Genomic DNA, 24,183 nt, shown 5'->3' with positions numbered 1-24,183 from the left:
ACATGGTAACTCCAGGGTATTTCTGGAGTACCTACAGGGTGCATTCAGGGTACTTCCAAAGTAGCTCTGGGAATGGGGCTGTTGTATGAAGTGACTTGTTCCCCTGTGCTGAGCCACAGGATGGCTTTCTGCCTAACAACACCTCTGGAGTATGGGATGGTAAACGATGACTCAGCAGGAGTTCTCAGAGGAGTCTTTGTTATTAACTGAACTCAGAGGCAGATTTTAGAGCCACCAGCAGGATGTGATTCTGACTTGTGTCCAGCAGGTGAAGTTGTTTGTTTCCAATCTTTCCTGAAACCTTTGGTCCTGTAACAAACACGCTGAGCTGCTCTGATTTACAGAAGAAAACACAAAGTTTCCTGAAGCTTGAAAGAGAACCAAGTCACATTTATTTAGATAGCACTTTCTCAGCAACAAGGCCATTCAAAGTGCTTTACAACATTTTACACAAAAATACAGAGTCATAAAACACACAACAATATCTAAAATATCAGCTAAGATAATCTAAACTAAGTTAGACACAAGAGAACAGAAAAGCAAAGATAAACAGAACTAAACTAAAGGAACCGAAAGGCTAACTAAGAGTACCGAAGGCCAGCTAAGAGTTAAATACATTTGAAGAAAAGGCCAACTAAAAGGTTCAGTGTAATAAAAACTAATGTTGCTTCAAGTCAACATGACTTTGATTGTTGGGAAAACCAGGAATCTGCAGGAGGAACATCTGGAGATTCTACAAACTTTGCTTTCTTTGCCTTTTTGGAGGAATGTTTTGGTGTTTTTAGATTATAAATGACAAATTTATATTTCTGCTACAAACAAGAAGGATTTTCTCTAAATAACCAACAAAAGACAAACACATGAGTTTTGGTTGGAAATAATGATTCAGATGTTTGAGAATTAATGTCAACAAAGCAGAAAATCCCAAACAGCTCCAGATGTTTCAGATTAATATCCAGGAAAAAAGATGAACTCCTTCAGTGGCTCCTAAACTGCAGGAAATGATGCAAACAGCTGGTTTTGGTCCCAGCTGCAGCGGATGTGATGAAGTTCAGGTGAGTGTGGGAGCAGCAGGACGCTCTCCAACATTTTCAGACTCCGCTGTGTCGTCAGCAGCAACATAATGAACCTGAGAGATCCAACACAACAAAACAGGAGCTTCAGGTGGATTCAAGTCTTCTGTTTGTCCCACTTTCTGCCTCCTGTTGACTTCATTCTGTCTCTGCTTCGTCCACCTTCAACAGCTTCTGGGACATTTGGACAATATTGGACCTGATGTGTCTCCAAGCAGCTTTCATGGTGCCACAGTGGAGTGGAACACCACCTTCCACCCTCTCCAACCTCCTCACACACACTTTTACACATTAGTCTGGCTCCTAGTTTACATTTCAAAGCACTGAAGTTCAGCTTTTAACTTACATCGGTGTCTTTCAGAGGCTTCTTGCATCCTGGAAACAGAGAGAGAATAATCTGAGTTGAAATGTTCTGATGTTTGTTGACTGGTTCTGTTCTGATCTGAACGGTCTCACCTCTGGTTCTGATGAGACCAACAGTGATTCCCATCATTAGGATCAGTCCTGAGACGCGCAGAGTCCACATGATGGACTTTAGAGGAGAACCTGTGGACAACATGGTTCAGAAGGTCCATTTCTGTTTCAATATGTGACATTTTTTGAAAAAGATATTTATTTTTTAAACATTGGCAACCAGAAGGTGGGTGATATCCAGGCTATTCTAAGGAATGCAGTTTGTTTTCACTTCCTAACTACAGGACATCCTACCTGCAGAGACAGGTGGGTAATGAGCTTCTATCTTCACTTCGTTTCCTTCAACAAACCGGCAGCTGAACCATCTGTTTCGGCTGATGTGACGCTCTACAGTCAGAACAGAAACACAGTTACTCTGTTTTCTTAAAGAGAACCGAACATCTTCAGCGAGCAGCTCAGTTCCTGTCTCATCCACCCAGCGGAGGCTGTTCTCTGGACACGGACCAGCCTTCCTCAGAGAACACCGTAACGTGATGTTTCCATCCTCCTTTAGCTCAATATCTGATGGAGAAACTGAAGGAAAACAAGAAACACAGCATTGTGTCAGTGAGGAGGTCTGAGTCTTCGGTGACGAAGAGTCCTCAAATAAAAATACTCACTGGTCAAAATACTCAGATGCACAAAGTCCTCATGGACGTTTCCTTCAAGCCAGCAGCTGTAGCTTCCAGCGTCCTCAGCTGTGATGTTGTTGATGATCAGAGAGCAGTTTCTGCTCAGACTCAGCCTGGCAGCTCGAGGTGATCTCTGACTGACTTCTCCTTTTTTAACCTCAGCTTGAACGTCAGACTGTCTCTGTCTGCTGTAAAACCAGCTGAGGGTGGAGCAGCAGCGAGAAGCTGCAGGACCGTCACAGGGCAGAGCAGCATCATCTCCAGCTCTGAGGTACAGATGGATGTGTGTCCGTGCACTGATGCCTGCAGCAGGAGAGAAATCACGCAGCAGAACAAATCATAAATATAAACTAATTATTTACAGTCACAGGAAAACAATTTATTTATTTCTTTTTCACCTAAAATTCTTCAAACATGTTTAAATTTAAATACAGCCTTTAAGAGTTTGTTTCTCTTCTCTGAGGCCAAAGTTCAGTTTTCTAAAAGTCTCCTACAGCCATCATCTGTTTTCCTTCTGATGGAACTAAAAATAAAAAAAATCACATTTTCTGCTGAAGTTTGTTGAAGAAGCTGAAATGGAGTTAAACTTAGAAGAATCAGAACAAATGACAAAATGAAGCCAGTAGGCCGAAGTCGATTTCAAAGAGCACAAAGTTTTTGAAGGATTTGAAAACTTCTTCATTCATTTCAGTCAGAAAAAAAATTTAAATATTTTAAAAAGTACAAAAGTTACAAAAAGCAAAAGTCACAGCTATGATGTCCTGAAGGAGCTGAATGTTTGGATAAATAAATGACCGAAAAAGCTGAAAGTTTGCTAAAGTTATTAGAGTCTAAAAACAGCAGAAGGTTATGGTTTGCTGCATACTAAGTCGGCCATTTTGTTGTGAAGTTTCAACCTTTAACTGCACCTTTTAGCGTTTTGGTACCTCCTCACCTGCTTCAGTCAACGCAGCACACTGAAGATGTGCAAAATGTTAGAGGAATGAATCTGCTTATAAATTCAGACACACACACACACACACACGCCTACTGGTTAATGTGAACTATTAGGACACTTCTTTCAAACAAGTTTGGTTGGTTAATTATAGGGACACCACTTTCTGCTTGATCTAGGGAAGTGTTCACCATATCCAAAACCTTTTTTTTTGTTAGCCATACAACACAGATCTCACCTATTATTTTAAATACACACAACAACCTTAAATATAATGAACTGACTGAATACTATAAAGACACTGTCTGTGTAACTTACAAAAACATATCCACTGAGTGCCACTGTAATGAGTCTTGTGCATGAAGCAAGCACAAGTGACATAGGGACAATCTAGTCTAAAGAAATACTAAAATATAATTTCTTTGAACATAAAATACAACAAATGGAAGATGATCAAATCCAAAAATATGAATGTGAGCACCAGTACAATGCAATATACTACCATATATGGGGTAATTCTCAAAGAACAGATTGTTAATAAAAATTAAAGAGCTTGACAGGGTTTCTATTTTACTGTGAGAAACATTATGCTCTTCTTTCAAAACGTTCTCAATTTCTTTCGGTCTAAATGAAATGACTACACTGTAGTTTGGAACAAAAGTGATGCACTAGAATATCTTGTTTCATTGCTGATTTTGAGTAATGAGCCATTCAACTTCAACACTTTTCTTCAGAATGTCCAAATTAAGACTGAGTTACCACACAAATTTAAAGTTGGACCTAAAATCCTAATGGATTAAAATAGGGAAGCTGACTCATCTTTGAAGTCAGTCTGTGGTGTACCATTTCCCCTAAAATCTAAAATGCTCACTTAATCAAATGTTTTCAAGTCTAGGGGCCCCCTAACAAAATTGCACAATTTATTTATTGGTAGGTCTCAAAGTATTTATTCACTTTTTTCAACAGATTTGTTTATATATTGATGATATTCTTCTTTTTAGGCATACTTGTTTAATACACAGACTTGATCAAAAGATGAATTATGGTAACCTTTTCCTTTTAGCCAATCAAAATCCTCCAAAAATACTCTCTGTGTGAATTATTCATGACGACATGTAGTACCCAAAGCAAGCAGCAGGGGCACTGTTTCAATACAAAGGAAAAACACAATTCCGTTTTTTGTGAACTATGGGGACATGCTCAAATATTTTGAATTTACCCTTTTAGCATCTATCTAAGCAACCTCCAATAGTTTAATTACTTGAAAATTGTGAGGACTTTGGGTCTGTCCAATTCCAAATGTCTCCTTAGTGTGGTATGTATCCATGTAAAATCCCCTCTTAGTTAATAATTGCAAGCACACACACACACACACACACACACACTCCAGACAGGAAGTGAAAAGTCTTCATCTCCAGAAAACACGTCCGCCTGTTTTGTTTTTAAACTTTTTGGATTTCACATTTATGAAAAACGAGCTTCAGTTGTTTCAAACTAAACATGAAAAACTTTGACTGCAGACAGTTTTAGATGAATTAATTATTGAGTATTACACAAACTTATTTTTACGTGCTGTTTTTACTTCCTTTCCAGTAATCTTATGAAAGAGGAAGAGTGTTGTGGTGAAATCTTGTAATGGTTTATTTTCTCACAGCTCTGAGCCACAGTGGTTTTACTTCAGTTTCATTTTCTTTTGATTAAATGTGTGACAACATTTTATCTGCATTTTATTCAGCAGACAGAGAATTTCACTGAAAAATCAAAGTTTCTCCAGGATCATAAAAAACACCAGTGTTCTTGTGTTATTAATATTATCAATATTATTGAAATAAAACCCTTAAAACCTCTGATGTTGACTAAAGTGCTTTAAAGTCAAACCAGACAACAAAAAAAGTCTAAAATCAAATAAAAACCAGAATAAAAAGATCATAAATTATATTAAAGGACAGAAAATAAGAATAAGATGTAATAAAATCTTTTGCTGGGTTTAAATTCAAAGCCAGGTTTAAGAAGCAGGTTTTAACCAAAGATATAAAAATGTCTTTAATGTGAGCCGTGAACTGTCTGAGACCTTCATCTTCATCCTGGGACCTCAAGGACAAACTGGAGAACCAGAGAACACTTCCTGGTGTGCAGAGGTTAGAGGATCAGTGAAATATGATGGACAAGAACGTTTACGAATTTAAAAGTTAATAATATTTTAACATCAATTTGAAAACGGACAGGAAGTCAGGACGGGTTACGTGTCTGAATGAGCTAAAACAAACAGACTTTCATGATAAAACTGTAGTTTATATTGAAGACCAGCTGTTCTGATCAAGTAACAAGACGAAACCAATGCATCCATTTTCTTTCCACTTAGGGTCACAGGAAGCTGGTTCTGTCTCAGGTGCTGATTGGTTCTCCCAGGACAGGTCACCAGTCCACCACAGGACCACACTGGGACATAAAAAACATCCATACTCACAGCTAGAGTCAGTTAACCCAACATGCATGTTTTTGGTCTGTGAGCTGAAACTGGGGAGAACATGTAAACTCCACACAGAGGAGGAAGCAAACAACTGTACTCCTGTGCAGCTCAAGACTAAATATTTTCTCTAACACAAATATTTGGGTTCATTATCACAGCGAGGTTTTTTACAGACACCATCCCAGCCTGCAAGCAGTGGTCCAAAGATGGATCATAAAAAATGAGAAGAATTTGTTTTAAATAATGTGATTCCACCTTAAATACCATTAAACCTTCTGACTTCAGTACTAGAGATTAAAACAGGTTGTGTCTAATGATTAAACTCCATCATACAACCTGAGACAGATGTGTAGTTTGCTTCGATCTTCACGCTGTTTCCTTCAACAAACCGGCAGCTGAAGGTTCTGTTCTGACTTCTCTGATGCTTCACAGTCAGAGAGGAAACACAGTTTGTCTGACCTCTGGCCTTGGACCCATCACCTTCAGCAGTCAGCTCAGTTCCTGTCTCATCCACCCAGAGGAGGCTGTTCTCTGGACAATAAGACTCGTAGCTCCTCAGAGAACAGTGTAATGTAACGTCTCCATCCTCTGTTGGACCAACATCTGATGGAGAAACTGAAGGAAAACAAGAAACAACTGATGTTAAACAGACAAGATTTTGTGATTATAAAAGATCACAATTCTGGGTAGCAGTACATAATACAGCCTATACACACCTGGTAGTTACCTGGTATTTACCAAGTATTCACCTGGAACCAGAGAATGTACCCAGTCTGTCCCAGGTTCCCACCTGGTTCTACCAAGTACATACATGATCTTACCTGGCATATACCAGGTAAGTAGCAGGTTGTATTGAGCTGTATTATGTAGTTCTACACAACTTTAAGTTGACATTAGTTATAAAAGGAAACCAAAAAAAGAACGATCAGGAAATCTCAGTAAATAAAAACATTTGTCTCTCTTGTTCCTTAAAAGATCTGTTTTAGTTCTGTTGGTCACTGAAGGGGTCCTCCAGGTTAAGGACTATTCAAACACCTTCAGGTTTCAGACAAAGTAATCTTCATATCGTCAGGTGATCAAACCCTGCGAAGTGTCATTCAGGTCAAAACACTCACTCCTCAAAATATTCAGATCAAAGAAGCAAGGAAATCTGGATTTGTCCCAAAGTCTACAGGTGTAATGTCCAGCATCCTCAGCTGTGATGTTGTTGATGATCAGAGAGCAGAAACTGTTCACACTCAGCCTGGCAGCTCGAGGGGAACTCGGAAGAACTTTTCCATCCTGAACCTCAGTTTGTGTCTTCATGTTTTCATGTCTGTTGTACAACCAGCTAACACCGGGGCGATAGAAAGGATGGACACATCTACCACCATGCAGAACAACGTCATCTCCAACTCTGTGATAGAGAGAAGTTTCTGCTCCATGGATGCCTGCAGCAAAGAGAAAAACACATTCAGAGAAACATTTTACGCAACAAACATCATCCACAAACACAAACACAACAAAGAAACATGTCTTCACATCAGGATGTACGATTCTTTCTGCTTCTGAACAAATTATTTGACTTCTCTGGAGTCAGAGTTTAGGATTAGAAGCTACAGTCAAAATGACCTGGAGCTTCTTTTTGTAACGTCATGTTTCAGTGCCAGACAAATCTTGACAGTAACACCATAGATTAACAATAGTTCACTTTTTTACTACTTTCAGACTAGACAGGTAGCTTTAAAATGCACCTTTTGACACAGAGAGCCTTTGGGGGAGCAGGTCTACATTAACCAGAAGCTGTAAGACAGCATATGAAGACATGGCGACACGTTAGTTTCACTGGAGGGAGGACCAGCAGAGCGCCAGCAGAGCGCCAGCAGAGCGCCAGCAGAGCGCCAGCTGACGTAGATGTTAAAGTTTTTATAGAAGTCTGATTGTTTTGAAGACAAAACTGACCGTTTTAACAGGAATATGACAAATCAATGATTATTGCAGGATTATTGCAGGATGGAGGAGCGAGAACCTGAACTTTCCCCAAGAACCGACTGATCAAATCTCTCCAAGCCACAGGAGAGAACAGATGGGCCAGGAGGATGTGCTGCTTCCACCCGAGGAGGGCGGAGGGGAGATCCACTAAACTCTTGAGAGAGGATGGAAATATGAAACCATGTGGAGGAGATTGATGTTTTGAGGAGCTGTTTGTCCTCAAAACGGCAGCCTAGATCTTCTCAGGGAGAGCTTTGAGACAAACAGCTGGATTTCTCTCCAGCTTTTCCAGCTTCACTGGGCTCAGTGGCTGTCCAAGGTTCCAGGCTGTGGTTTCACCCGATCCCAGAACGGTGGTCAGAGTCCCTGCTGGGAGCCGACCACTGCTCGCCACCAACCAAGGGCCACGCTCCCAGCACCACGCTACCAGGCGCCATGCTCCCACTCCACTCATGGAACATGTCTTGCTTTATCCACATTAAAAAGTACTAGCTGTACAAGTGATTAAATGTGAAAAAAAAACTTAAAGAACAAATATTACCAGTAAAAGTAACAAAGTTACCTACTAAAGGTGCAGCCATCTTGAAACTCTAACTGGGGGTAGTCGCTCCCACTTTCTGAGTGGGATGTCCCACACGAAAAGGGGCGTTCCCATTAAAATTTACAACTAGGAACTCGGAAATTCCAATTTACCAGTGCTACTGACGCAATTACCGGTAAATGATTTATTGTCAGCGTATCGGTTTCTTTCTAAACGTAACAGAAGAGGGTCAGAAATGAACTCTGAGTTTCAAACTTTTCTTTCTGATCATCTCTGATGAGAAATGCAGCAGAAAATCTCAGGCTGACAGTTTTTAAAGTACAAGACTGGAGGTTTTGTCAGATGACTTTATGTTCAAATAAAATCAGGATTTTAATAAAATGGTACAACAAAGATTTCTAACTTTCTGACATTGAAATGAAAATTACTGTTGTGACCTATGACATGAAACAAATGCTGTCATTTGCTCCTGAAAGTAATTTGAGAATCTGTTCAGACTTAACAGCCTCTTGTCGAATGTTTTCATATAACCTTCATTATTTGATACAAAAACAGATGTTTACCTTCGAGCTGAAGCAGAAAAATCAGCGTTAACTCCAGAACCATGATTTCATGTCCTCTACCAGCGGATGAACCACGGGACTTTCCTCTGCTGCGATTCTGAAGAGTTTCTTCTTTTTGGAGGATGCAATCGACACAAAAACGCCTTCATTCCTTCCTGTTACTGGTTTTACATCTAGTTTCTGTTTTTCCACGAAACAAACTGAAAATCACATTTATAAGAAAGAAACCGGTTGTTTCTAACTGAACATGAAACCAGTCAGCTGCAGACCTGATCTTGGTTTAAGTGAATTATTTAGTTTAACACAAATCTTCTTTATTTTATTTTTTTCTTTGTTTTCCTCTTTGTGGTCTAATAAAAGAGGAAGTGTGTTGTGTTGTAATTGTTCATGTTTTCACTGATCACACTCACAGCTCATGGTGGTTTTAGTTCAGTTTAATTACCGTTACACCAAATGTGTCACATTTTAATGTGTTTTATTCAACAAAAACTGTTTAATTATAAAATCTGACGGGTCGTAACAATAATATATGTTAATTCATTTAACTTTAAAAGTTATCAGAAAAACTGACAAACTGTCCAACCTGAAGCTCGATTCAACGATCTTCAGTCCAAACTAAAGTTTCTAAGAACTTTTTAAAGTACAATCTTATTAAAGAATCATTATTTCAGTAAAAAACTGAAAGCTCAGCGTTTCTTTCATGTCAGAGTTTTAAACGAGTCTTATGTTGAGGAATAATTTCCTGCTGTTTCGGTGGAAACTTGAAAATAAAGTTAGCTGTGACGTGACGTAATATCGTGAGATCTGCTCAGACTGTGTGTTTTAAATGACTCTCAGCTACTACCACTCTAGACCCCCTCTGCCTTAATTCTCTGTGGCTTAGATTCAATAAGATGTTGGACACGTTCCTCAGAGGTTCTGGTCCAAATGGATATGACAGCATCTCACAGCTGCTGCAGATTTCTCAGCTAACATCCATGAAGTGAACCTCCTGGTCCACCAAACCCAAAGGTTCTGATTGGCTAGCACTTAAAGGAGCCCAGCCTCTGCCAAGCCTAAGTAACTGGAGAAGGCGAGCCCTCCCCTGATTGTATCCAGAGCCCAGAGTGTGGGCACAGATAGAGGCTGTTTAACATCACCCATCATTTACATTTATACAGGGGTTGTGTAGGTTGCCCCAGTCAGGATTGAGTCATGGTTGCTGTAAAATATTGAATAAAATGTTGTGCTGCATGACTGGCTTTATTTTTACTGTTAAATTTAACTTTATGACACGCAAATTTACAGGTGGATCGCCAATATTGTCTCCAAGTGTAGTTTGGGTAAAACTCGTCACCAACTGTCCACCAACATCATCATCAGTCCTTTGGCAACAGATTGCAAACTAGGTGGAGTATTTTTACAGACTAAGTTAACATGAGTGGCACTTCATATGAGCATAAAAGTGGAGCGGCAAAGCAAAAAAAAAGGAAAAAAGAGAGCAAGGAAAAGCCAAATTACAAAAACTGGACACATATTTTGTTCGTCATCCCGGAGTTGAACCCGACTTTTTTGTTGGCAGCGATTCAAGCCTGCCAAAACTGCCAGCACGGTGGTACAGCGGTGAATCACGGAGCAAGGCTCGTCGTATGCCCTTCAAATAGTGGTGAGTGGCCCTAAAGTACTTCTTATTGAAACTGTGTTTGTGAACATGTGGGCCGCTGTGCCAGTTTTAATAACCTTTAACGCTGCTGATAAAGGCTCTGAGCTGAAACAGATAAAGTGTGGGTCAATGAGCCGATCGCTGTCTGTGGTGCTGAACTGCTCGGTTTGTTAAACTTCATGTCCGTTTGATGGACTTCAGAATGACACAGTCGCTCTCCATGGTTCTGAAGCTTGTAAACATCACTGTTGGAAGCATGTGTGTGTTGTAAAATGATGTTATCGTGAGTGTTTTTATTTGGGTATAAAGGGCCAGGTCATTTGCCCCGCCCCTGGCCATTTACCCCGCCCCCGGCCCAGCTCTGATTTGTTCCACTAGTCGGTGAGTTAGACGTTGGAGCAGATTGGTCAGTTTACCTGTTTCTATCAGACACTTGGAGCATTTCAGAACAAACTGCTTTATAATATTTCTGAGGTGATACTTCTTCTAAGAAGATAAATTATTCAGTAACCTGTAAGAAAGCTGCAGCGACAGACAAACATGGAGATCAGAGCAGTTTCTTTAAGATTAACTGACTGAACTGAAAGTCATGTTTCAGAGGGGTTTACGAAGCAGCAGAGTGTCATTCTGAGTTTTGTCCAGCAGGTGGAGCAGTTTGTTTAAGAATACATGAAACCTTCCATCCTGTAACTCAGAGGTTCCCAAAGCAGGGGTCATGGCCCTTCTAGGGGCCAGGAAACACAAATTCAGTCTGCTAATGAGATGTTTTTACCAAAAATCTTATAAAATAATGGATACAGACAGTGTTGTGGTGGACGAGGATGTTTATTTTATCATTCTGATCTTTGTTTCATGTCTGAATACTTCAAACCAAAGCTGCTCAGAGTTTCAGGCCTCTGTCACGCTAATGTTGCATCAAGTCAACATTAGCTAATGCTAACACTGCTGATGCTAACACTGCTAATTCTACTGATGTTAATGTAGCTTCTACTAATGCTAGGACAGCTAATGCTAATTTGAACAATGCTAATAACAATTCTGCTAATTTTAGTTCTCCTATTGCTAATACTGCTAGCTTTAGCGTCCATTTTGCTCTTTTTAGCTTCTGGTTTTTAACTTTTAGCGACTCAGCATCCACCCTACAGTATCACAGGAAATTGTTTAAATCTGTTTTGTTTTGATGAGGGGCCGGGCGGAGATCTTCCAAAGGCCACTTCTGGCCCCCGGGCCATACATTGGTCCTGTTTGGTGTAAAGGTTCAGAACCAGAATCTCTAAAACGAAGAAAGTGATCGATAAACGTTAACTCAGTGAACATCAGGACGATCTTTTATTTACAAAAAAACAACAAAAAAAACAGGAAAAATTCTCAAAGATTTAAGTTTAAAGTTTTTGAAAATAAACAGGAGAGAAAAATAACATTTTTATTTCTCTTGATTTATTCAGCAAATTCTACCTTACAGGAATGCATATCACCCGCTGAAAGCCCTTCTTGTCTGACTGAGAGTCAGATGTGTTGAGGATGACTCTCGGCTACTACCACACAGCTCAGCTCCAGTCGGTTTCCTGTGGCGGCCATCTTGAATCGGTTTGACTCAGTTGTAGATTTTTATCCAATAATTGTTTCCTGAAAGTTTCATTAAAATCCGTCCTCTGGGTTCTGAGATATTTCGCTAACAGGCGGCGGCGGGCGACAGTGTTTTCCTCTTTAACTGAACTCTGAGCTCAGTCTGTCTGTTCAGAACCTCCTCAGCGGTTCTGCCTCGGCTCGGTTCGGCTCGGCTCGGAGCCATTGTTCTCCTGCAGAGTCAGAGGGCGTCGGCACCGAGTCCGCTGAGGAGAACCGCACCCAGCGGACCGGCTGAGGATGGAGGAACCGGAGTCAAACCGGATCCGAACCTGCAGCAACAGATGAGATAAAGGAGAGGACAGGGCGGGAACCGGAGGTCTTCAGAGGTTCTGACAGGACCCGGACCGAACCGAGCCGACACGAGCGGATCTGAGGCGAAGCTGGCGGACATGTCCTCCGGGGATCCGGGCTCCCGGTCCGGTTCTGCGGACCCGCCGCTGCAGATCACACCTGAGAACTGCTACGAGCTGCTGACTAAAGCGAAGCGGGACGGTTCGGAGGGAGACCGGAACCGGGTCCTCCGCTACATGAGCGACCACTACCTGCAGGTTCTGCAGACCCCGGCCCTGTTCGGCCGGCTGCCGGCGCAAGACAGGGAGCAGATCCTGGCCCAAAGGATGGAGGGGAGGAAGGTTCTGGCTGCGGCCGAGACCTGCGACGTGTCGGACCGCGGGGCGAACCGGGACAGCCCGCAGCGGGCCGAACCGGAGGACTCCACCCGGCGGGTGTTCTGCCTGGACCCGGACACCCAGCGCTGGGAGGTTCTGACCGTCCTGCCGGAGGAGGTTCCGGCTACAGGTTCGGGGATGTGCACCCTCTACAACTACCTGTTCGTGGCGGGCGGGCAGAGCCGGTCCAAAGCGTCGGACCGGGTGTTCTGCTTCAACCCCAGGACCGGCGTCTGGACCCGGGTCCGGCCGCTCACCGAACCGCGGTGCCAGCTGCGGCTCGTGGCCGCGGACGGGTTCCTGTACGCGGTGGGGGGGGAGTGTCTGTTCACCGTGGAGCGCTACGACCCGCGCGCGGACAGGTGGACTCACGTGGCCCCGCTGCCCAAAGGCTCGTTCGCGGTGGCGCACGAGGCCACGTCGTGCGGGGGGCAGCTGTTCGTGTCCGGCGGCTCGCTCTTCTACCGCCTGCTGCGGTTCGACTCCCGCCGGGACGAGTGGGACGAGAGTCCGTTCAACGAGAGCCGCCGCCGTTCCACGGACATGGTGGCGCACCGGAACCTCGTGTTCCGCTTCGACGTGGACCGGGAACGCGCGGCGGTGAGCGTGCACCGCTACAGCACGGTGGTGAAGGCGTGGTTCGGCGGAGCGTCGTTCCCGCTGCAGAACCCGCAGCCGTTCCGCTGCGCCGTGCTGGGAGACCGGATCTACTGCGTCAACCGGAACCACGTGCTGCAGTTCGAGGTGCTGGAGGAGCGCGAGGGCTTCCTGCCGGAGGTTCTGCCCGCCCCCGCCGACGCCAGAGGAACCCTGGTACCGTTTGTCCTCGCGCTGGACCGAAGCTGCACGGCGGCGGCGGCATCATGCTGTGGGACGAACTGGATGGAGGAATGCGTGTCGCCCGCCGCCCCTCAGCCTGAGCGCATGAAAATATAATATTATGGGATGTGTTGAGGATGACTCTCAGCTGTGGCGGCCATCTTAAACTGGGTTGACTCCATCTGCAAACATTTCCTGAAAGTTTCATTAAAATCCAACCAGCGGCTCATGAGATATTTTACTAACAGACAGAAACGCTGGCATGAGCAGAGACATTATCGCCCGCCTTTTGTTTGATAAACGAGCTGATTGTGAATAAATACTGCAGCCATTTTATTTACACTGTAAACCCAAACAGTTGAAATTTAACCAATAAAATTAACTTAAACAGTTTCAACCTTTTTTATTTGGGTGGATTATAAAAAATATTTAATTTTTTAGTTAAAATGACATAAAAGAAAGAATTAAGTCACACTTAGAGAGAAAACTAATGTCCACCAATCACCTGATGGCAACAACAACAGCAGACAGAAAGTCATCTCTCAGCAGCTGCTTGGTTGAAGAACCAGGATGAACAACTTCAGCACAAATACCTGAACTGATAACAGCTCTGCAGCTGTGTTCCAACTACCGACAGGCTGACAAACTGCTCCAGGATCTGAGGACAGTTCAGCAGCAACACGGAAAGATTTGGATGGTTTCTGGTGTGAAAGTTGGTACTGGTTACTGAGTACTTACTGAGTATTTACATGTACTTACTGAGTACTTACAGGTACTTATGTATTTTTATTTCATTTTGTTTTAGTGAGGCCCTTGTTTAAAGAGAAAATTAGCCTCGTGCCTCAGGCTTTTCCTCCTGCTCTTAATGACGTCATTAAGTAAAATATTTCCAGCATTTTTTTCTCGAGGTAACTAACTTCGACCAATCAGAGAAGACTGGACTTTTTGGGAGGCAGGTTTTAAAGAAACTGGAGGTAAACCTGAAAGTTTCAGATAAACGATGCCGTCTGACTCATAAAATCTGCTTCTTTACTCCATTAAAAACATCTGAAGGCGTAAAAAAGTTTTAAAGTCTTGTGTGGAAATTTATCTAAGTAACTCTAAAATATCCTTCTAATCTCACATGCATCATCTGTTCAGTTTTTATTATTTGTTCATAAATTTGCTCTCAGGTTAAAGTCAGTGAACATTATGCTTCAGGATTTATGAAAGAGGAAGATTTATGTTCCCTGAAGCTTGAAAATATTTGACTTAAATATATGATTTATGGGATTTTTTTTTCTTTAGTGATTTCCTTAAAAATCAGAACATCCTAATTTTTACAAGAGAGGGAAAAGTGACAGAGTGAGACCTCTGCAGCACATTAACCATCTTCATCACCACTGCCTTCTGGTGTTCAGAAAAAATACACATTGTTAAAGATTTCACAACAAATACTTATTTATTCTTTAAAACACAATAAAAGAACAAATCTGGGATTTTACATTTTGGAAAAATGGAAACCATTGCTGAGAGTATTTTACAGGAAAGCTCAAAGATGACTGAACATCAGATTCCTTCAGTCCTTAACAGGTGGAACAAAAACCTCAAATCTGGAAACATTTCCAGATTTTCCTCCTGAAGAGGAGCCCCGGAGGATGGAAGAGACAAACGCAGCTTCGTGTTCAGAGCTGCAGACCGGAGGTTTACCGTTTGAGTTCAACAAAAATCATTTTCACAAAAGTCAGAAGAAAATCCTTCAAAGTGTTTGGATGGTTTGGGGTTGTGTGCCTGGGACAGTTTGAGGGAATTCTCCTGGCGTTTGGGTTCAATCTGAGTTCATGTTGTTTCCGTCAAAGAATCAGAAGATCTCAGCTCATCCCTCAGCAGCTTTCCTTTGTGGGTTTATTGTGATGCTGTGTGATTACTGTTAAAAGCAGAAAACTCTCCACTAGAAGCATTACAACAGTTGTCTCACAGGTTGTCCACGTCACGTTTTGTCTCTGTTTCTCTGAACCAAAGCCTCCACTCAGCTCCCCCCACAGGCTCAACTCAACTGTTTGAATCAAATCAAGATTTGGACACCATTAAACCTCCCCAAACTCAGCGGTACCAAAACAGAACTTTCCTCCAGAACACTGGAGTCTTACTCATCGACACTGAAGACATGGCCACCCCATCACGCCATCCCAACCTGGGTGTCATTCTGGACTCCAGATCTGTCACCACAGCAGCTTTTTTCCACCTGAAGAACATCTCTAACTGACTGGATTACTGTAACAGGGACCTGGACAAAGACAAAGACCTGGACAGGCTCCTTACCAACACATCACTCCCACTCATAAAACTGCAAGTCAAATCCAGCCCAAGATGCTTCTTCTCACCATCCCTCAGTGCCTTGGCCCCTCAGCACCAATCAGATCTCCTACCATCCACCCTCACGGTCTCAGAATCTCCTGTCCTCAGCTGTGCCTCTTCTTTTTGTCCCTCACACTGATCTCCATAGCTTTGGGGACAGCCTTCAGTGCGGCAGCCCCCACTCTCTCCTAACGAGACCTCCCTGGACTCTTTCAGGACTTTCCCCCAAACTCACCTCTTCAATAAGGCTTCCAACTGTATATAGTACCCAAACGTGTAAGAGAAAAAAAGCGGGTAGGGTCCACATTAGGAGGAAATTTTAGCAACAATCAGCAGAACTATAATTTTCAACGTGCAGTATGTGTTGTTTTTTTTCTTTCCATTTCTTCTAAATAAGTAGAAAAGCTTGACATTTACAGCAAGTTGTCACTGAAAACTGGATTATTGTAGAATAATCTACAGACACGAGTCGGGTTTGGACTTCAGAACCCTGCAGGCCTGAAGCTCGGTCCCACAGATTGTGGCGTCCTCACATGGTGAAAGACATCCCCGTCTCACTGGATGCGTCCATCGAGCGGCGGAACGTGGACATGAAGGTGTCGGAGGTCACCCTGGAGAAGCGGTGCGGCGTGATGTATTTCTTGCTGACACACCACAGGTCCTGGAAGATCCTCCTGAAGTGGTTCCTGAACTTCACCCCAACAAAGGCGTACAGCACCGGGTTCAGGCAGCAGTGCAGGTAGGCGATGGTCTGCAACACCAACAGCGCCGTCCCCACAGAATCCGAATCCTTACAGTCGCTCTCTTGGAACAGGCTGGCGGTGTCGTACAGCAGCAAGACGTTGTACGGAAGATGGCAGATGATGAACACCAGCACCACAACCAGCACCACCTTCACCGCTTTGTGTCGTTGGAAGTTTCTGGCCTTCATCAGGGTGACGATGACGGCGGTGTAGCAGACGATCATGATGATCAGCGGCAGGAAGAAGCCGGCAGCCAGCTGGAGGCTGGGAACAGCAACTTTAACTGCCTCGGCTGTTTTATTGTTTCTAAATCTCATCTCACAGACGTACTCAGGAGGTTCTTGTTCTTCAGTCTGATCATCTGGGTTGATCATGATGATTGTATTGTGTGACGGTTCGTACCAGTCGTAGAAGACGAAGGTAGGGATGGACAGCACTAAGGCGAAAATCCAGACGAGGGCGCAGATGAGGTAGCTGTACGACAGGGACCGTAACCTGAAGCTGCGGCGAGCTTGAACGATGGCGATGTAGCGGTCGGCGCTGATGCAGGCGAGCATCAACATGCCACTGTACATGTTCACGCTGTAGGAACCACGCAGCAGCTTACAGGCCACCTGCCCCATCGGCCACGAATACAGCTCGTTGTAAACGATGAAAGGCAGAGCGAGGACGAACAGCAGGTCAGCGATGGCGACGTTGAGCAGGTAGACGTCAGTCATGGATTTGGACCTCTTGTAGAGTGCGTAGGTGATGATGACTAAGATGTTTCCCATGAAGCCCAGGATGCAGATGATGGATTGAACGTAAGGGCCAATCACCCAATGCGCACTGTTGTTGGTACTGAAATTACAAGGTTCTTCATAGTCATAGTCATACTCTGATTCATTAAGAGTCAGGTTCCCCACAGTAACATCCATCTTCTTTCACTGTAACAAAGAGGAGACAGAAACCATCAAAATGTGCAGAATTCAGGTATAAATATCAATTTTATCCATATAACACTTAAAATAAAGCTGATCAAAGTTATTTTCTAAAGGAAGGTGTTGGAACAGATTAGAGGGAGTATATAAAGAAGATGGACTCATTCTTTAATACCTCAAACAATAAAGTCTGGATGTTTGTTGTATTAAATTCTCTGTGTGCAGAGCTGGGAAGGGACAGCTGCTTCAAACTTAATAACATAAATCTCATGATTCAACCCTCACTGCACGGGAATTTTCCAAGCAAATGTTGCTGATGATTAAACTTTGAAAAATGCAGTAATGTTTAAAAACAACTTAAGAAAACTTGTGCTTTTCTTCAGCTTATCTGGATCTAACATGGTTCCACAAGTGTTTAACATCCAAGTTCATATTCAGCATGTTTTTGTTCTGCAGGAGAGCCTCAAGGCTCCTTCTTGTATTTAACACAGTTTAACTCTCATTCATGAAAAACATCTAATATTTACCATTTACCAACGATATGACCCTCCTGGTTGGAGCTCAAACTCAATATAAGTCAAATTAGCTTGGCTGATATCTCGTTACCATTTTCCTTCCTTTTTTATTTAATCCTAAACAAACCGGCTTGATTAATACAGTTGAATTATATTCAGAATAAATGTGTAGAAGCAGGTTAGAAAAGGGCCTGGTTTTATGGGTCTTCAGATAAAATAAGTGCAAAACTTTCGGTGCTAATTCTTCTACTTCCTGTGAAAACTTCTTCCTGTTTTCAAAAGGGTGACATTAGGAGTTAATAGAAGCAGAAGTCTGGTGTTTGTGAAATGTCAGGTTGAGCTGGAATACTTCACAAGATTATAAAATAATCTGCAAACAGAATGAGAATAACCTCCCAGGTATTAGTCACCGACACGCTTTTCAACATCCAGTTCCTTTCTGACAGAAGATGTTTCTCACTTTAACTTGTCTCAGTTTTATTGAGTCTCCATAAAAACTTTGACGTTCTCAGACATGTTGTTGTTTAACAGTCTGGCTCTGCTTGTAAAAAGGTGGAGGTTTCACATGAAATTGTCCCAGTTGTGGTCTACCGAGGCGCTGAAGTTGTGATGAAAGTTTGTTGTAAAGAATCTAAAACTTCAGAGGATGTTTGCAGAAAATAGGACACCTGACTTTAGGACACGATGCGACCCAGTTCATGTGTGGTTTAGTTTCCCCCCGCTGCATAAATCAGACCCACAGTTACACAACTGAAACCTCAACTCATCATTTTACATCAACCCAACGGAGAAATTAAACAAAGAAAAACACATTTTACAATCTTTCCTTTCTTTATTACATCATCATGGACCCCAGCTGCAAAAAAAAACTGAATTCAATGATTCACAAATCTTATAAACCCATATTTTCTTCACATTTAACATTTAATTCAGATTATTATTCATGCTGCGTTCACTGTAGCTCAGAAACGAGAGTTCATCACTGCTTTACTTCTGGTTTTGTTTCATCAACACTGAGGACAGAAATGTTTTCTTAGAGGCTTGTCTCCGGTTTTATTCCTGGGGATCATTTTCCAAACAGATATTTATGACTTCACGGCATCAGTGGAGACAGAAATGAAGATTTCTTTTCCATGAAAGCAACAGTTTAGATTTGCAGACTTTTAGAGACCTGGATCCAGTCGAAGACGGCCTGAACCACAGATCATTACCAACCACCGATGTAAACAGATTTGTCTCTGGGTGCGAGGAAACAAAGTCAGAAAATGACATTTAAAATACGGGAAGTCAGAAGGGACAAACGGCGTCCGTGCATCGAGCAGAAGTACAGAGCAGGAACTTTAAATGTTTGAGGAACTTCAGACTCTTAATTTCTGCTTTAGACATGAAGAGAAGCTGAAGTTTCCTTCAGCAAGAAACTGATAAAATCAATCTGTTCAACAAAGATTAAAGATTAAAGAAATGACCCCAGCTGCTTCTCCTCCGGGTTCCTCCAAACCAGGCGCCATTTTCAGCTGGCTCATGTCGATTAGCTGGGGCGGCCATCTTGAGTTGAGATGTTTCTCCAAGGATTCCTCACTGCAGGTTTCATTAACTCTGTCCAAACGGTCGGGAAATATTTTGCTAACAGAGAGAGTTGTGCTGCAGCTCAGATTATTTGTTGGCGATCATCCTCAGCTACTACCACACCAAACTGACCGAGCTTCAGCCATTTCTTTGGGTTTTAATCTCAGTTGGCTGTGGCGGCCATCTTGAATCGAGGCGGTTGATCATGCAATGCTTGTCTGTTCGTGTGTTTATCCGTCTGTTAGCAAAATATTTGATGAATTTGTGGACAGATTTGAAATGAAAGTCTCAGAAATTTATCCCTGGATGAAAGACTACAACTCCATCCAAGATGGCCGCCACCAGCCAACACAGAAACGGCTGAAACGCAGCCGGTTTTCCAGATGCTGAGCTAAAAGGTGAATGGTAGTAGCTGAGAGTCATCCCCATCACTCGGAGGATCTGTGAATCCATGCATTCCTGCAGGAATCATCTCATATCTCTCTGTTTGTGTTGAACTGGAAGCTGAGGCAGGCAGAGAAAACGGATATTCACTTCTGTTCATTTACTCCTCAGATCAGACCACAGACAGCAAAACTGCATTGAAAACCAAGTACTGTCTGACCACTGAGGCTTCCAACGCTGAATTTGTGTTTTCCTGAATTAAATCCAAAATAATTTGCAAAATTCTCAAAAAATGTTGGACTCATGAAGGATAAATACGGTTAAAAGACGTTATTGTGACAGTTGTGCTGATAGAACACAAATATTACACATTTTGTCTTTAAATGCATAAATTTAAAGTGTTTTAGTCACAGTTTACACATTACTGAGGGATTTATTGGGTATTTATTATAAAATTACGTGAGATTGTTTTCTTTTAGGTTTTTGGTCTAAATTTGAACTTTGACTGCTTGAAATGTTCAAACTATAAACGCATAAAAACAACAAAAAACCTGTTTTTATTCCCAGACACGCAGCGTTAAAAACGCATTCAGAGCTTTACAGCGCAGGTTTTTAGAAGTTGGAAAGAGGAACTTCAGATTTAAAGTCTGATGTTCAGAAACGCAGGTTTTAATTCCTGATCTTAGTGGATTAATTTCCATAAAATCTGAGTGAAAACATAAACCTTCTCTTAAACAACCGACTGCTCTTTATTCAGCCCTAAAAATCCTAAAATACTGAACACTTCCTCTCCTTGTTTTATGTTTGTGCAGCGGCAGGAAGACGATTCGATCCTTCACAAACGTTTCTGCTCAGATAATAATCTGCGGCTTTTATGCCACAAAGCAGCAGACATGTTTGGAGGATTACATCACTGAGATTCAAAGATAAAAAGACAAAAAGTGTCAAACTGTATCCGATCAGACGTTACATCATTGTGTTAACAGATCAGCAGCTCAAAAAAATCTGTCAAATCAAGAGTCAAACAACAAAAAATTTACCAAATTCTGCAGAAAATCTGAAGTTTCTCTCTCACAGGTGCAAAGATTAACTTTCAAACCCTGTTTAAGCACAAAACCTCAACATTTAAATGATTTTTGACAAAAAACCTGCAGATACAAGCAACTAAAAGGTGAGAAATGTCCTTTTTGGAAACCAATGAGCAGAAAAGCAGAATAAACCAAAAGAATAAATACATACAGACTCAAAAACAGAAGATTTGAACTCACAGTCTGCAGGTTTTTGGGTCAGCTGCTGATTCTCTGATAATGGAGGCTCGACATCGATCACACACCTTTAAAATGTGTGTGTGTGTGTGTGTGTGTGTGTGTGTGTGTCTCAGAGACCTTCAGCTCAGGGCTTCCTCTTTCACAGCCTCTATCAGCAGACGCTTCCCCTCAAAGCGCTTTTTCATTTGATAAATGAGACACTTCCTCGAGATCTCAGCAACTGAAGGACGAAACTCAATATTTACACGAGTTAGGAGGAAACTAAAGTCTGCCTTTAAGGTTTCATTACAAAAATAAAACTAAATCCAGAATAAAGACTCGAGAATAAACAATTAAGACGACACAACAAGGGAATACTTTTCAGAAACAATCATTAAGTCGTTTCTTTGAAAGCATTTATCAAAATAAAACAGCAACAAGTAATACTTTAATAATTTAGGATGAAAATATTGATAATTAGTTTATCTTAAACAAGAATTCTTTAAACAGAATGTTTAGATTTTCAGAGGGTCAGAGGTCAGAGCTCCCTCCGAGGTCACCTGAGGAGCGGTGACGGCTGCAGCAGGCGGGTCACGGCCCAGAGGGTCAGAGGTCAGAGAGGTTGTTTATTTATTTCATGGCCACATTTAACACTTTTTATTTATTTAGTTTGGTCTAAATGGGCTTCCGTATTCTGACTTCCTCCTTTAGACGGAAGAATCAATTCCTCTTCTTCAGACAAACTCCACCTTCACGTAAACAACAACAAATCCTCGTCAGCAGAAAACAAACCAGTTTATTGGTTCAATACATCTTAAATATTCAGATCTGAAGAGGTGCATGATGGGAGTTCAGGACACGTCCTCCATGTAGTCGGCTCCGTGACTCTGACTGAGCTGAGAGACGCTCAGGTCCTCCGTGGTTTCATCCAGCTGCCAACAAACAAACAGTTTAGACCGTTCGAACTGAGCTGAGGTCAGCTGATCTGACGGCTCGTCACCTTCTCGCTGTTTTCAGGACCCTCGATGGAAACTTCCTCGATCTCCTCGCCGATGCTCAGCTCGCCGTTAGAGAGGTCCGACCGATGACTGAAACAAACAGATGAAAGGGTCAAACTGAACTCTTTCTGTGTTTATGGAAAAAATAAACCTGATTTACTAAATCGCCCTCCTCAGTCAAGATGGCCGCCACAGCTAGGTGAAATTAGCAACACAAAAACAGCTAAACCTCAGCTGATCTTACAGATCCTGAGCTAAAATCTGAAGTGGTAGTAGCTGACAGTGATCACCAAATGTTCGTCTGCAGCTGATTCAAGATGGCTGCCACAGCTAATCGAACTTAACCAACACAAGGATGGGCAGGTTTGGAGCTAAAACTTAGTGTGGTAGTAGCTGAGAGTCATTCCCAACACCCTCTGATCTCAGGGCGTTACATCAGGTCCTCCATCTTTAACTCAGCGTGAGAGGATGAAAGGCGGCGGGTGACATGCATCCCTTCAATCAGCCTTTCATCCTACACCTGCAGCTTTCAGATGATTTCAGATGATTTCAGATGATTTTAGCAGCTTTCAGCTGATTTTAGCTGATTTCAGCTGAAGCAGAGAAGAACATGAAAATTTTAACATTTTTAATAAAAACGTTTTTGACCTCCTGACCCGTCCCGCCTGGTTTCTCCTGAGTTTCTTTAGCTGCATCTCACCTAAGCTGTGACCTTTGACCTCAGGGCAGTCCGACTCGCTCTCAGAGGAAAATTCAAACCCTGAGAAGATTCAACTGAAAACTGTTTGTCTTCCTGTTTTATCCCGTCTGATGAGAGCAGCTGGATCAGGTAAAGTCTCACCTGTTGAAGTCGTCGTCGTATTCGACGTCTTCATCGTCTGTGGAGACAAACAGGTTCAGGTTCAGGTTCTGGTTCAGGTTCTGACCCTCAGACAGAAGCTGAGGAGCTGAGAGACGTTTCTGACCTAAATGCAGAGATCCAGCTCTGTCGCTCACACCCTTCAGGCCTTTGGCTCCTGCAGAACAGAACCAGAACCAGAAGTAAACAGCTGTTTCCTTTAAACTTCAAAGCGGTTCTGCAGCTCAGAACAGAACCGCGTTCTCTGAACCGCTTCAAATAAAGACATTAAAATGTTTTTAATGTTTCTACCAGTCAGGAACCCAACGGACCGTTTCTGCTGAGGCTGGGCTCGGATGTGCTTCCTCCTCCTCCTCCTCCTCCTCCTCCTCCTGGTCTCGGTTCCTCAGGCAGGAACCCGACTGGACTCCCTCTGGTCCCGGACGTCTCCGGCTTCCTGTGGACCAGAACAGGTTCAAACTACAGGTGAGTTCAGCTGAGCTGCAGCTGCTTTTTAAAGCTGTTTTAACCAGAACCAGAACCTGAAGGATCCACCTTCAGAACCTTCAGAACCAGGCAGACGGTTCTGGGAGGAACGACTGAAGGCAGAAACTTCAAGTCTAAAACCTGAAGGATGTTTTATTTTCTGATTAAATGTCAGAACAGGTGAAAAAACCCAAAACTCAGAACCAGAAGATTTTATTTTTCTTAGTTTTTAATTTCGATGGTTCTGCAAACATTTAGTGTCAAACTGGAGAAGATCTTTGTTCTGAAGGGAACTTATCTCTGCCTTCTGGACGTATACTTATCAAATAAGACAAAACTTTTAATTTTTTGCATAAATTAAATAAATACTGTTTGTTTGTTTGTTTGTGTCCCATCCCAACATTTTCTACTGTGAGGTTCTTACAGAAACTTTAATTAATCAAAATAAAACCATCAGCTGATGAAGTTTAACAGATGAAGACGACCTGCGGTAAACGGGCCTAAATTTACATGAAGTCTGGTGGACCTGACCCGAACCACCGAGGTTCTGATGAAGAAACCGAGCTCACCCACCAGGACAGAGACGGGTCCACCTGCAGCTCACCTGAGCTCTGAGCTGGGATCAGAACCAGGCTCGTCCCGCTCCGAGTCTCCGGCCAGGACAGACAGACTGAGGAGGAGGAGCAGGAGGAGGAGGAGGAAGAGGAGGAGGAGGAGGAGCAGGAGGAGGAGGAGGAGGAGGAGGAGGAGGAGG

General features: G+C 42.7%; 4 protein-coding genes across 10 annotated transcripts in view; 1 reads left to right on the top strand and 3 right to left on the bottom strand.

Annotated features, from left to right (window-relative positions):
- Window positions 1-363: 363 nt before the first annotated feature.
- Window positions 364-8,912, bottom strand: LOC108251504. Its single transcript, XM_017441846.3, has 8 exons — window positions 8,638-8,912; window positions 6,678-6,992; window positions 5,899-6,177; window positions 2,147-2,461; window positions 1,782-2,060; window positions 1,530-1,619; window positions 1,420-1,448; window positions 364-1,129 (listed from the first exon to the last, which is right to left on the bottom strand). The coding sequence occupies exons 1-8, from the start codon at window positions 8,678-8,680 to the stop codon at window positions 1,052-1,054; spliced, it is 1,428 nt and encodes a 475-aa protein (XP_017297335.1). The 5' UTR covers window positions 8,681-8,912; the 3' UTR covers window positions 364-1,051.
- Window positions 8,913-11,939: 3,027 nt separating this feature from the next.
- Window positions 11,940-14,322, top strand: LOC108251505 (kelch repeat and BTB domain-containing protein 11-like). The gene has a single exon (XM_017441847.3). The coding sequence runs from the start codon at window positions 12,298-12,300 to the stop codon at window positions 13,510-13,512; it is 1,215 nt and encodes a 404-aa protein (XP_017297336.1). The 5' UTR covers window positions 11,940-12,297; the 3' UTR covers window positions 13,513-14,322.
- Window positions 14,323-14,817: 495 nt separating this feature from the next.
- ccr6a (chemokine (C-C motif) receptor 6a) lies at window positions 14,818-21,747 on the bottom strand. 2 transcript variants are annotated; one of them, XM_037981453.1, is made up of 2 exons: window positions 21,100-21,747; window positions 14,818-17,401 (listed from the first exon to the last, which is right to left on the bottom strand). In XM_037981453.1, the coding sequence occupies exon 2, from the start codon at window positions 17,390-17,392 to the stop codon at window positions 16,262-16,264; it is 1,131 nt and encodes a 376-aa protein (XP_037837381.1). In that variant the 5' UTR covers window positions 17,393-17,401; window positions 21,100-21,747; the 3' UTR covers window positions 14,818-16,261. The 2 variants fall into 2 exon arrangements, with proteins under 2 accessions (XP_037837381.1, XP_017297338.1); XM_017441849.3 differs by having other exon boundaries at window positions 21,129-21,747.
- A 135-nt stretch (window positions 21,748-21,882) lies between these two features.
- Window positions 21,883-24,183, bottom strand: part of cep43 (centrosomal protein 43) — a 14,379-nt gene continuing 12,078 nt past the window's right edge. For 4 of the 6 annotated variants that reach the window (XM_017441840.3, XM_017441842.3, XM_037981450.1 and 1 more), the window contains 6 exons: window positions 24,034-24,099; window positions 23,276-23,400; window positions 23,071-23,121; window positions 22,947-22,983; window positions 22,108-22,195; window positions 21,884-22,039 (listed from right to left, as the gene is read on the bottom strand). In XM_017441840.3, the coding sequence (XP_017297329.1) occupies window positions 21,959-22,039; window positions 22,108-22,195; window positions 22,947-22,983; window positions 23,071-23,121; window positions 23,276-23,400; window positions 24,034-24,099 (448 nt within the window). In that variant the 3' untranslated portion in view covers window positions 21,884-21,958. Of the gene's footprint in view, window positions 22,040-22,107; window positions 22,196-22,946; window positions 22,984-23,070; window positions 23,122-23,275; window positions 23,401-24,033; window positions 24,100-24,183 lie in introns of all 6 variants that reach the window. The other 2 variants (XM_017441844.3, XM_017441845.3) reach the window with 1 other exon arrangement.

The sequence above is a fragment of the Kryptolebias marmoratus genome, linkage group LG19 (genome assembly GCF_001649575.2).
Source record: "Kryptolebias marmoratus isolate JLee-2015 linkage group LG19, ASM164957v2, whole genome shotgun sequence".
In the NCBI taxonomy this organism is placed as follows: Eukaryota; Metazoa; Chordata; class Actinopteri; order Cyprinodontiformes; family Rivulidae; genus Kryptolebias; species Kryptolebias marmoratus.
Note: the sequence above shows the minus strand (reverse complement) of the source record. Positions and strands in the feature narration are given on the sequence as shown.